The 13853-nt window shown below is 37.8% G+C and overlaps 1 protein-coding gene across 1 annotated transcript in view; it reads left to right on the top strand.

The window, feature by feature from the left end:
• The window catches only part of LTN1 (listerin E3 ubiquitin protein ligase 1), a 67732-nt gene that overhangs the window by 11519 nt on the left and 42360 nt on the right, over positions 1–13853 (top strand). The window contains exons 6-9 of the mRNA XM_010364936.2: positions 800–980; positions 10572–10745; positions 11328–11518; positions 12435–12570. Coding sequence (XP_010363238.2) covers positions 800–980; positions 10572–10745; positions 11328–11518; positions 12435–12570 — 682 coding nt within the window. The remainder of the gene's footprint in view (positions 1–799; positions 981–10571; positions 10746–11327; positions 11519–12434; positions 12571–13853) is intronic.

Here is a 13853-nt window from a genome sequence, read left to right on the forward strand (position 1 = left end):
TACAGGCATGCACCACTGCACCTGGCTAATTTTTTTGAATTTTCATAGAGTCGGGGTTTTACCATGTTGGTCAGGCTAGTCTCGTACTTGTGACCTCAAGTGATCCACCCGCCTCGGCCTCCCAAAATGTTGAGATTACAAGCATGAGCCACTGGACCCGGCCCAATGTGACATTTTTAAAAAGAAGGAATAATATATGTAGAGATGAAAATAATATAATGCTATATGTGAGATGCTGTATTAAGTGCTTTTACTTGCAAGCTGTCCTGATATTTAACTTGAATTATCTGGGAGTTACACATTTGGTTGTATTAGAAAGAGATATTTGTATATGTTTCCTGCATTTACTTTTTGACAGTTGTCAGAGGAAGTAGTTTAAGGTCTGGTTGAACAAAGTTGAAGAATATAAATAGTTCTGTTGAAAGAGTAGTCAAGTATTTTGTTTACTTTTATATTCGAATTAAAGTTTTAAGAGTCCTTGAGGGAAAATAGTCTTAGATGGCTTGATACCCATTTCCTGGGATCGCCCTTGTACATGCTACTGAGAACAGTGATACTTTCTCACTTACTGCAAGCCCTGGCTTTTCGTCTACTTTCACTTTGTATTAGTAGTAAAGTATGTGATTAAATTTCTTTGTATGTTTACATTTTGAGGGGCATTGGCACAGAGGAAATAGAAGATAGAAATAAAGCAACTTTGGTACATACTTAATGATAAAATGTTTTAAAATGGAACTACCAGATATATAGTTTGGCTTATTCTAAATTTTTTAATATATTTATTTTGTTTTATATCAAGAACTGTTCCAGAGGAAGAAAGAGAAGCTAAATTCTACCGGGTTGTAACTTGTTCCTTGTTGGCATTAAAGAAATTGCTTTGCCTTTTACCTGATAATGAACTCGATTCTCTGGAGGAGAAATTTAAGTCTCTTTTATCACAGAATAAGTTTTGGAAGTATGGAAAACACAGTGTACCTCAGGTATATTAATCTTTTTTATCTTAAGGCATTGCTCTGATTCCTTAGCCCCATCTTCTTAGTTTATGTTTTATGTTTATTGTTTATATTTAGAACTCTGCAAGCACATCTCTGTGGTAGGCCATTCATTTACTGAATTGCTTCTCTTACTAGAATGTTACTCCGTTTTTACTTTTTTATTTAGTTTGGGCCTCAGATTCAGAATTATCAGTATGAATTACCATACTCCTTTGTTCATAGCACCTTAAAATTGGTGTGTGCAAGTCTCTACTCATTTAATGTATTTATTTTTTCCCTTTTGTCCAGCTCTCCATTCTCTACTTTCACTGGCTGACTGCTCTACTATGTGTAATATATGTGCTTTTGTTTGTGCAGTTGATTCTCATCATTCGTAGTAGTTACGTTCTATAAACTCATCATGAATACTGACTTAGTGAATACTGAGGCATTGCCCTTACGGGAAATACAGGGTTAGGTTCTTGTGATCCTCTATTCACAGCATTTTTGTCAGTTGATAACTGATACAACCGGTACATAACCTTGTTTTATGTGTGTTTCTGTTTGAAGACACCTTTTTTCATAACTATTGTTGATTCATTATCATTGAACTCACGGCCAAGAGCATTAAAACTCATGCCTGGATAAAGCATATCTAACACATATTTTCTTTGTAAGGCACATCAGAGCATTCTTGTGCTTAGATACAATAGACAGCACTTCAGTGCTGCTGCTTGGAGGCCATTTAAAACATGAAATCACCAATCGAAAGCACAAAAATTTGAGAAAATACTGTGAAAAGGACACTTGTTTACAGTATGAGAACTGAAATAAGGGAATGTTGCCTTGTTCAACCTCAGCTGGGAATGTGCACGTGGGTGACTCAGATTTTTTTTGCCATTCTATGCATGTCCACAAATGACTGCAAGACACTGCAAGTTTTTTTTTTTTTTTTTTTTGAGACGGAGTCTCGCTCTGCCGCCCAGGCTGGAGTGCAGTGGCCGGATCTCAGCTCACTGCAAGCTCCGCCTCCTGGGTTTAGGCCATTCTCCTGCCTCAGCCTCCCGAGTAGCTGGGACTACAGGCGGCCGCCACGTCGCCCGGCTAGTTTTTTGTATTTTTTAGTAGAGATGGGGTTTCACCGTGTTAGCCAGGATGGTCTCAATCTCCTGACCTCGTGATCCGCCCGTCTCGGCCTCCCAAAGTGCTGGGATTACAGGCTTGAGCAAGTTTTTTGTTGTTGTTGTTGTTGTTTTTGTTTTTCCAGACAGAGTTTCGCTCTTGTCACCCGGGCTGGAGTACAATGGCGCAATCTAGGCTCACTGCAACCTCTGCCTCCTGGGTTCAAGTGATTCTCCTGCCTCAGCCTCCCAAGTAGCTGGGATTACAGGTGCCCGCCACCATGCCTGGCTAAATTTTTTATATTTTTAGTAGAGGCGGAGTTTCACCTTGTTGGCCAGGCTGGTCTCAAACTCCTGACCTCAGATGATCCACCCACCTTGGCCCCTCAAAGTGCTGAGATTACAGGCGTGAGCCACCACACCCAGCCTAAGACACTGCAAGTTTTGATTTTGGGGTTACAAATACATTTTAGCAAGCAGGTGAATTGGCAAATATGGGATTTGTGAGGATTGACTGTATTTTTGAAAAATGTGCTTTTGTGTGTGCTTGAGTTTTTAATTAACATAAATGGTACTGTGTTACATTTTATTCCATTTATTTTCATTTATTGCTTTTAAAAAACGATCCCTCATGTTCCTATATGTACAACTGATCCATGACTTCTACCTGCCTTGTAGTATTCAGAAGTTTGCATGTACCTATGCATTTAGCTTGCCCATTCCTCCAGTGATTGATCCTGATTGCCTCCAACTCCTTGCCTTCACAAGTAGTGCAGCAATGAACATCTTCATTCATGTGTCCTTGGATCTTAAGAAACTATCGGAATTGCTGAGTCAGTAAAGTGTGTGCATACCTAATTTCCTAAAATAGTGCCAGATTGCTTTCCTGAATGGCTGCGTTACTCTAGACTCAACCATCAATACATCATGACCCCTTTACTGCATAATCTTATCTTCTAGCCTTTACTAGGCAGCATTCAGCTGCTTAATTTTTCAGTAGCCTAATAGGAATTCAGGTGATATCTCTCTTTAATTGGAATTACTTTCCTTATTGGTGATTTTGCATCTCTTCAAGACTTTTTAGCGTGTTTTTGTTTTTGTGTTTCTTGTTCATTTTTCCTTTTTGGAGTTCGCTTTCTTTTTATGCAGGAGTTCCTTTTATAATCTAAATATTAGTCTTGTTGTCTTTTTTAAAAATTCCAATCTCATGACAGGTTATCTTTTGTCATTTTTAGGCAATGCAAAAAAGCTCCCATTCTGTCACCTCTCCCATGTGTCTTATGTCAGAAAGAAATCTTAATTTTGATGTGATCAAAGTCACTGATTTTTGCCTTATGAAGGCTATTCCCACCTTTAAGTCATAAAGATTTTCTTATATTTTTAATTTTTTTTAGCTTTATAGTTGTAGGCTTTATACTGCAGTTTTACCTTTCTTATAAAATCTTTACTTCATCAGTAATCTACCTTTTCATTTCGTGTTAAGTATGGATCTAGTTACATTTTTCTTCATATATGGTGAGTCAGTTTTCCTAACATTACCTAGTAAACTGTTTATTCCCTGTTCATCTGTGGTCATGTCATTACAAGACATTACGTTCTTAGATATTGCCGGGCACAGTAGCTTATGCCAGTAATCCAGAACTTTGGGAGGCCAAGGCAGGTGGATCACTTGAGCCCAGGAGTTCCAAACCAGCCTGGACAACATGACAAGATCCTGTCTCTACAAAAAAATAATTTAAAAGTTAGCCAGGTGTGGCGGCATACTCCTATTGTCCCAGCTACTCAGAGACTGAGGCAGGAGGATCACTTGATCCCAGGAAGTCAAGGCTGCAGCGAGCCTTGATTGTGCACTCCAGCCTGGGGGAAGAGCGAGAACCTATTAAAAAAAAAAAAAAAATCATACATTCAGAAATTTGCCTCTAAACTGTGTTCTTATGCATTGATCTCTGTTTCTGCTTATACTGGTGCCACTGTCAGTATGACATTATGATATGTCTTTTTTTTTTGAGACAGAGTCTTACTCTGTCACCCAGGCTGGAGTGCAGTGGCATGATCTCAGCTCACTGCAACCTCTGCCTCCCAGGTTCAAGCCATTTTCCTGCCTCAGCCTCCCAAGTAGCTGGGATTATAGGTGCCCGCCACCTCGCCTGACTAATTTTTGTATTTTTAGTAGAGACGGGTTTTGGCCTGTTGGCCAGGCTGTTTTCTTGAGATGGAGTTTCACTTGGTTAGTCAGGCTGGAGTATAGTGGCAAAATCTTGACTCACTGGAACCTCCTCCTCTTAGGTTCAAGTCGTTCTCCTGCCTTAGCCTCCCAAGTAGCTGGGATTAGAGGCACCTGCCACCATGCCTAGATAATTTTTGTATTTTTAGTAGAAATGGAGTTTCACCATGTTGGTCAGGTTGGTCTCGAACTCCTGACCTCAGGTGATCTGCCCACCTCAGCCTCCCAAATGGGATTACAGGCGTGAGCCACTGCGCCTGGCCTTGTGATATGTCCTAATACCTGCCCAAGTTAGTCACATTTTTTGGGTTGTGTTCTTTTTTTTTGAGATGGAGTCTCACTTTGTTGCCCACGGCTGGAATGCAGTGGCACGATCTCAGCTCACTGCAACCTCCGCCTCCTGGGTTCAAGCGATTCTCCTGCCTCAGCCTCTCGAGTAGCTGGGATTACAGGCACCTGCCACCACGCCCAGCTAATTTTTGTATTTTTAGTAAAGACAGGGTTTTGCCATGTTGGCCAGGCTGGTTGCAAACTCCTGACCTCAGGTGATCCACCTGCCTCGACCTCCCAAAGTGCTGGAATTACATGTATGAGCCACTGTGCCCAGCCAGAACTTTATTCTTTCATAAAATTTTCAGTAAATTTGGGCTGGACGTGGTGGCTCATGCCTGTAATTCCAGACCTTTGGGAGGCCAAGGCGGGAGGATGACTTGAGGCCAGGAGTTTGAGACCAACCTGCACAACATAGACCCCATCTAAAAAATGTAAAACAATTAGCTGGGCACAGTGGAGAGTGCTAGTAGTCCTAAGTACTTGGGAAGTTGTGGTGGGAGGATCACTTGGGCCTGGGAGATTGAGGCTGCAGTGAGCTTTGATTGCGCTGCCACTGCACTCCAGCCTAGGCAATAGAGTGAGATCCTGTCTTAACAAAACAAATTCCAGTACATGTATTGAATTTCTTAAAATAGTCTAACTAGATTTTTAATTGGAGTTGTGCTCAATTTATAGACCAATATGGAGAGACTTGCTTTCTTTATGTTATTGAGTCTTCCTATCCATGAACTTCTCATCTCTTTCAATTTTTATTTTTTTATTTTTTTTTGAGACTGTCTCACTCTGTTGCCTATGCTGGAGTGCCGTGGTGTGATCTTGGCTCACTGCAACCTCTGCCTCCTGGGTTCAAGTGATTCTCCTGCCTCAGCCTCTCAAGTAGCTCGAATTACAAGCATGTGCCACCATGCCCAGCTAATTTTTGTACTTTTAGTAGAGACAGGGTCTCACTGTCTTGACCAAACTGATCTTGAACCCCTGACCTCAAATGATCCACCAGCCTTGGCCTCCCAAAGTGCTGGGAATACAGGTGTGAGCCACCATGCCCAGCCTCTCAATTTATTTGGGTACTTAAAAATATCCTACAATAATTCTAAAAAAATCAACTTTATTGAAGTATAATTTGCACACAATCCTGTAAAATGCAGCTGTTTTTACAGTTAAGTTTTGACCGATGTATACACCCATCTACATGTATATATACCCATATAACCACTACAATAAAGAAATAGAACTTTTTTTTTACCCAAAATGCGTTCCTTTTGTCCATCCAAGTCATCCTCTGCCTTTATCCCAGGCAGTCATTGATTTGCCTTCCATCACTACAGATTAGATTTGTCTTTTCTGTGCTTTCATATAAATGGAGCTAGACATTACTGTTTATATAGCTTCTTTTGCTTAGTGTAATGTTTTAAGATTCATTCATGTTGCATATATCAGTCCATTTTATTATTTAGTTTCATATAGTTTTCATGTGAACATATGTTTTTATCTTTCTTGAGTAAGGAGGGGAATTGATATGTCATATGGTAAGTATATCTCTATAGGAAGCTACCAAGATGTTTTCTAAAGTTGTAGTACTCTTACCAGCAGTGTGTGAGATTTTTAGTTGCTCCATATCCTCATGTTTCATATTGTCAGCCGTTTTAGTTTAGGTCATTCTCCTGGGTATGAGATCAGGGATTGCAGTAGCTCGTCTGTCAAATCTTGCACATCTGTTTTTGTTTTTTTCATCCCTATCCCCATGGACACGAGGGAAACATCTATTTTTGTAAATAGTTTTATGTATTATCTATGGCTCGTTTACTTCTACAGAGCAGAGGTAAGTAGTTGCAACAGTGACGTCATGGCCTGCAAACCCTAATATATTTCTGTCTCTTTATAGAAGATGTTTACTGACCTCTGGAATAGAGGTTTCTCATTGTGGTTTTACTTTGCATTTCCCCGATGACTAATGATGTTGAACATCTTTTAATGTGTTTATCGGCCAATTGTATATCTTCTTTTTGGAGGTGTCTGTTCTAATCTTTTGCTTATTTTTTATTTCATATATTTTTTATTCCTAGAACTTCTACTTGGTTTTTTATATTTTCTGTTTCTTAGATGAAATTGTCTATGTTTTCCCCATTGATCCTCATCGTATTTTCCTTTACTTTATTGAGTATAGTTTTAATAGCTTTTTAAAATCCATGTCTGATAACATCTGGGTCATCTTGGGGTTGACATCAGTTAACTATCTTATCCCTTGTGATGAGACCACATTTTTCTGGCTCTTGGTATGTTGAGTAATTTAAGATTGTATACTGGACATTGTGAATGTTATGTTTTGGAGACTGGATTATTTTATACTTATCCAAAGGGTATTGTTTTTGTTAGCGGGCAGTTAACTTGATTAGACCCATTCCAAACCCTTATGCCTGTGGTGGGAAATGGCTTACCTCTCAGTTCACTTCTTGTTTTAGCTTTAAGCTGCTTCTAGTTTACTTGAGGCCAGGAGTTCAAGACCAGGCCTGTGCAACATAGTTAGACTCATATCTCTAAAAAAAAATTTAAAAATTAGCTGGGCATGGTGGAGTGCATATGCATAGTTCAGAGATAAACTGTAGATTTAGGCTGTTAAAATACAGAATATAGAGGTTCCTTTCTGTGGTCCTCTCCTTTGTAGAGTCCCCCATCATTTTCCTGCATCGTCCCATGTTATCCTGGCCTTCTTTCCTGGTTCTTCTAGTTCCTCTGGCCAGAAAGATGTCAGTCTTTCAACTGAAGTTGTAGCTGGTCCTGTGCCTTTGTGATGGTGACCACAGCCACGTGTGGGCAAGGCTGCCAAAATTGGGATCTCAATCTACATGGATCACTTACTCCCAGTTTGATTCTCTTCTAAAATGCATCTGTATTTCAGTCTCCAGAGCCCTCAGGTAGTTGTTTTTTTTGTGTGTTTTATCCACAGAGCCTCCTTTTAGGAGGATTGATATATTGGGCTCTTACTCATTCATATTTTTTGGTCCATTTTAAAATTGCAGTTTGGTTATTTTTGAGTTGCAAGTGTGCTGTATTTATCTTGAGTAGAAGTATTTGTCAGATAAAAGTAGAATGAATGGTTTCTTCCAGTATGTGGCTTGCCTTTTAATTTCATTCATGTTTTTGAAGAGTAGATGTTTTGATTTTGATGAAGTTTAATTGATCGTTTTTATTTTTATGGTTGTGCTTTCGATGTCTTATTTTTTATTTTTATTATTTGAATGGCCAGTTACTAGATTGATGTCTTATCTAAGAAATCTTTGCCTAAGTTTGCAAAGATTTTCTATGTTTTATTTTAGAAGTGTTACAGGTTAGCTCCGTGTAGTGGATTTAGGGTTACTTTTTACATATAAACTGAAGGTGAAAGTCAAAATTAAGTTTTCGGTTATGTAGTAGTCACTTGGTGAAAGACTATCCCATCCTTACTCTGACACCTTTGTCAGAATTCACTTGACCGTATATGTACAACTCTCATTTTAGACTCTGTTCTGCTCCATTGATCTGTATGTCTATCCTTACACCCAGTACCATGCACTCGATTATTAATGTTTTATACTGTGTTAAAAACTTGCAACTTTGTTCTTTTTCAAAATTCTTTTGGTTATCTTAGGTCTTTTGCATTCTAGAATAATGTTTTACAGTCTGCTCAGTCCTTATGGTTTTTGTTTCTTTCATGAATGAGTGCTTGATTTCAAAGCAAAGCAAAATTTTCTTGATTTTTCTCATGTTTTATGATCAAAGTTTTTCAGCATACCTAGAAGTTTGCTGCCTTTTTAAATGTCATATCTTTGAAAATACTTTGCTAACTTTGATTTGGTAATATTTTATATAAAATATACATAAAATATTTTGTGGGGTTAAATATGTGTGTATTTTTAAATCTCACAAAATATTATACTCTCAATCTTTGTTTAGATTTGCTTATATATTTGTTGCTTTGTGTCAGAAGGTGTTTTTATTTCACCCTCATTCTTTTTTTTTTTTTTTGAGACGGAGTCTCGCTATGTCACCCAGGCTGGAGTGCAGTGGTACAATCTCGGCTCATTGCAACCTCCACCTTCCAGATTAAAGTAATTTTTGTGCCTCAGCCTCCCAAATCCTGGGATTACAAGCATGTGCCACTATGCCTGGCTAATTTTTGTATTTTTAGTAGAGATGGGGTTTTGCTATGTTGGCCAGCCCGGTCTTGAACTCCTGGCCTCAAGTGTTATCTGCCCACCTCAGCCTCCCAAAGTTCTGGGATTACAGACATGAGCCACCATGCCCGGCCTTCACCCTCATTCTTGAAAGACATATTTGCTGAGTACAGGATTGTATGTTGGTAGTTATTTTTGTGTTGAAGATACCATTCCATGTCTTCTGATTAAATTATTGCTGTCAAAATTAACTATCAGTCTTATTGTCCTTCTTTTGAAGGTACTTTATCTTTCCTCTTGGGCTACTTTTAAGTTTTTCTCCTTGTGTTTTTCCATTTGCACTATAATGTGTCTTTGTGTGGATTTCCTTTATGTATCCTGCTTGGGATTTGTTGGGCTTTTTGAATCTTTGACTTGGTATATTTCATTGGCTCTGTAAAATTCTCAGCTATCATCATCTCTAGGTATTTCCTTTGCCTCATTCTTCTCTTGTTTTGGGATTCTGATTAAATAGATATTAAACCTCACTGTATCCTCTATGTCTGTTATGTTTTCTTTGTTGTTTTTCGTTTTTTTGTCTCTCCATGCTGCTTTGTGGATAATTTCTTTTGCTCAGTCTTCTAGTTCACTTATTCTCTCTTATTTGTATCTAACCTCCAGCTGCCTTAGTCCATTCAGGCTACTTTAACAAAATACAGTCAGTCCTCCATATCTGCAGGTTCTGCATATGTGGATTCAATCAACTGTAGATGAGGAACCCGTGGATACGGAGGGCCGACTGTATTACACCATTTGATGTCAGGGACATTTTATATAATTCCTGGGAATTTGGCATATGTGTGGGGGTGGGAGGGTGGGGTGTCCTTGAACCAATCCCCTGCAGGTACCAAGGGATGAACTGTACCTTAGACTGAGTAATTTGTAAATAATAAAAATTTATTTCTCACGGTTCTATAGGCTGGACATTTCAAGATCAAGGTGCCAGCAGATTCAGTGTCTGGTGAGGGTTGCTTTCTCTGTTTCAAAGATGGCTGCTTTTTGCTGTGTCCTCACATGGCAGAAGGAGTAAACATGGTCTCTCATACCCTTTTATAAGGGCACTCTGATCCTATTCATGAGGGTAGTGCTCTCAAGACCTAATCATCTCCTAAAGTCCTTGCTTCTTAATACTACCACACTGGTGATTAAGTTTCAACATATTAATTGTGGAGGGAGACATTCAGACCATTGCACTGTTCTTAAACTATGAGTTGAGCTTTAAATTTTAATTATTTTTAGTTTAGTAATTGTGCTTGATCTTTTTCAGATCTGCTCTGTTTTTTCCAGGATCCTTTTTCCTACAAGTTTTAAAAAACTTTTGTTCCTTTAAATGTAATAAGCATCGTATTATAAAATTTGTGACTGATCATTCTAAGATTTAAAGTCTCAGATCTTTTATTTCTCCTGATTGTGGCTCATGGTGTCTTATTTTCTGTTTGTTTGGCTATAATGGAGGCCCCAAATGAAGGCTTCTGCTACTAAAGAGGATTTGTGTTTGCTTCAGTCAAAGAAAGAGAAAGTTGAATTAATTCTTTCAGCCTTCACTTTTGCCTTGGTAATTCCTTATGCCTTTTCAGCCATTTCATACACTAAGATTTTAAAAAGTATTTTTTCTAGCCATTTTAGTTTTCTTAATGGGAGGGTTAGTGTGAATAATCTATTACTATAAATTAAAAATCTTATCAAGTTTTACTAGGTTTTAATTTAATTCAGCTTTGCTTTCTTTTAGATTCGCTCAGCTTATTTTGAGTTAGTTTCTGCATTGTGCCAGCGCATTCCACAGCTGATGAAAGAGGAAGCATCCAAAGTGAGCCCATCGGTTCTACTTAGCATTGATGACAGTGACCCAATTGTCTGCCCAGCTCTCTGGGAAGCTGTACTCTATACACTTACAACTATTCAGGTATGTAAGAGAGGCACATTTAGTACACTGAGGAATCCTTACTTGTCTTTTAGTTGCATTTTAGAACCCTTGGGTATCATATGACCGAGAACCTATGAGATAAGAATATGTAAAACTTATTGGGAAAATGCTTTCTTGGAAATAAAATAATCTAAACTTGGCATAAATCTTAAAGTGACTAAAAATGGCATAGAGTTTTTATTTTATTTTGTTTAGCCAGTATTAATTATTTCTTTAAACCTTATGTGGCCTAGTGCAGTCACCATATCTGAATTTTATATTTAGAATGAAATATAATTAAGATTGAAATATAATTGTCCCTTTTAGAAAGCAGCTTATATAGAAATAGAAGTTAAATAATTATTTCTAATCAATACTGCCTTGTATGCTTGTCAAATATATGATCATTATATGTAATACATTTACAATTTCAGTTTTAGTTTTTAATGGTGGTGAGAGATTTTAGCTTTTTTTAGGTAAAATACTGGGTTTTTCTTTTTGAGAGCCTATATGTTTTCTCTTTTAATTGAGAAAAGTATGTTTATAATGTCTAATTACTACTATAATCTTTTCTTTGGTTAGGACTGTTGGCTTCATGTAAATGCAAAAAAGAGTGTGTTTCCCAAGCTATCAACTGTGATTCGTGAAGGTGGTCGGGGTCTAGCTACTGTCATATATCCTTACCTTCTGCCATTCATCAGCAAGCTCCCTCAGTCCATCACAAATCCACAGTTGGATTTTTTCAAAAATTTCCTCACGTCTCTAGTTGCTGGGTAAGAAATTTAAATTTTTGATTTTTAAAACAGATTTTCCTGGTTTTGTATTCATTATTTTCTTTCTTAAATTTCTCCAAGTTGTTTTACTATTCATTAAATACTTTTAAAGTTTTCAGAGAATTACAGTTGGTATTTTTTCTTGAGTACGTTCAAGACTTCAGTAGTAGCACACAGCAGAAAGTTATATGGTAAAGCTCCTAGTTAGAAATAGGTCAACTAGGCTATTTTTCAAATTAGCCATTTTTTTAACAGCAGAATGTGCTAACCAACTGCACCACGGAGACATGTAGCCATTTTTTATTTTTTATATTGATAAATACAAATGCCTAAATGCAGAAAATTAGCCAGTGAAATTTTTAAAACTTCCACAAATTTAACTACTGTAGATGTTTAAATTCACACTTAAAAAAACCATTTCAGTACATTTGTTGAACTTAGAAGATACATGATTTTATTAATGATTACAAATTTTTTTTACTACACTATTATCTTTATTTGGTTAATAAGTTATCTCGAATTTGCAGGTGGATTGGTTCCTTGAATAGAAAATTAATATCTCGGCTGGGCGTGGTGCTAGCACAAGCTGAAGTGGATTGCTTGAGGCCAGGAATTCACGACCAGTCTGGTCAAGATAGTAAGACCCTATTTCTAAAAAAAAAAAAAAAAGAAGAAGAAAAAGGAAATATTCTCTTATTTTTTACTGATAATTTTTTGCAAAACTTTTTCAAAGTTTTTTAAGTTCATATTCTCATTGGGCTATATGTATTTTCATTGGTATTTAATTTGCAGTTTAAGAAACTGCTTTAAAAATGTTTCTTCTGTCATGATGCCTTTTTGAGGTTTTTATTTTGATAATTCTGAGTTCTTATTTCTTCTTCACGAAAGAGTAATCCAGTTATTAATTATTTCTTAGGCTGTCAACAGAGAGAACTAAAACCAGCTCTTCAGAGTCCTTGGCAGTAATATCTGCTTTTTTTGAATGCTTACGTTTTATAATGCAGCAAAACTTAGGTGAGGAAGAAATTGAACAGATGCTCATCAATGATCAGGTATCTAGTAAAAGTCGTCTCTGTCTTTGCATACTGATTATATAGGATCAACCTCATTGTGTCTTGTTGCCATTTTCAGTAATAAGCCTTCCTTGTAAAAATTTTATTTTTATAATTTACCAATTGAGTAATGTGTATTTCTGACCAGAGAAGTTAAAATTCCATACTCTCAGTTGCTAGCATAGTATAATACCTAAGAAACTAATCAGTGTCTGGATGCAGAAACCCTGTGTTTTTTTTTTTTTTTTTTGAGATGGAGTTTCGCTCTTTGTTGCCCAGGCTGGAGTACAGTGGCATGATCTCGGCTCACTGCAACCTCTGCCTCCTGGGTTCAAGCGATTCTCCTGCTCCAGCCTCCCAAGTAGCTGGGATTACAGGTACCCGCCACCACACCCAGCTAATTTTTGTATTTTTAGTAGAGACGGTGTTTCACTATGTTGGTCAGACTGGTCGAGAACTACTGACCTCAGGTGATCCACCCGCCTCGGCCTCACAAAGTGCTGGAATTACAGGTGTGAGCCACTGCGCCCAGCCTGTAAAAATCCTGTTTTAGAAAGATGTGATGCAGGCTGGGCGTCGTGGCTCACGCCTGTAATCCCAGCACTTCGGGAGGCCGAGGTGGGTGGATCACCTGAGGTTGGGGCTTCAAGACCAGCCTGACCAACATGGAGAAACCCCATCTCTACTAAAAATACAAAATTAGCCAGGTGTGGTGGTGCATGCCTGTAATCCCAGCTACTCAGGAGGTTGGATAATTGCTTGAACCTGGGAGGCGGAGGTTGCAGTGAGCCAAAATTGTGCCATTGCACTCTAGTCTGGGCAACAAGCGAAACTCCATCTCAAAAAAAAAAAAAAAAAAGATGTAATGCAAAGCAGAATTTTGAAGATACTATTTATGATCTTTTGTAGTAAGTTTAAATAAATCATGAAGCAATCATCTTGTTAATTCTAAAATACTCAAATTATGCTTTGTGAAAGTTTGGCTTGGCTTTCAGAACCAGAGATGAGAGAAGGTTATGGAATATGGTTCTTTACAGTAGGAGATTAATGAGATTATAGAAGCCCAGATCCTAGGATTTCTCTAACTACCCTTATTTTTGTAATTTAGGAAATAGGATACCACACTCTGTGGGTTCTAGGTATCTTTCATATTGGCTTATAGTCTCACATCTTAGATTTGCCTGTAGTTAAGGCAGAAAAGCAAAACACTTAAGTCCAGAAGATGCAAAGAAAACTAGATTGTTAATGACCAAGAATCCCAGTCAGTTTTATCACGAAAAAGG

Source organism: Rhinopithecus roxellana, chromosome 13 (assembly GCF_007565055.1).
Source record: "Rhinopithecus roxellana isolate Shanxi Qingling chromosome 13, ASM756505v1, whole genome shotgun sequence".
Lineage (NCBI taxonomy): Eukaryota > Metazoa > Chordata > Mammalia > Primates > Cercopithecidae > Rhinopithecus > Rhinopithecus roxellana.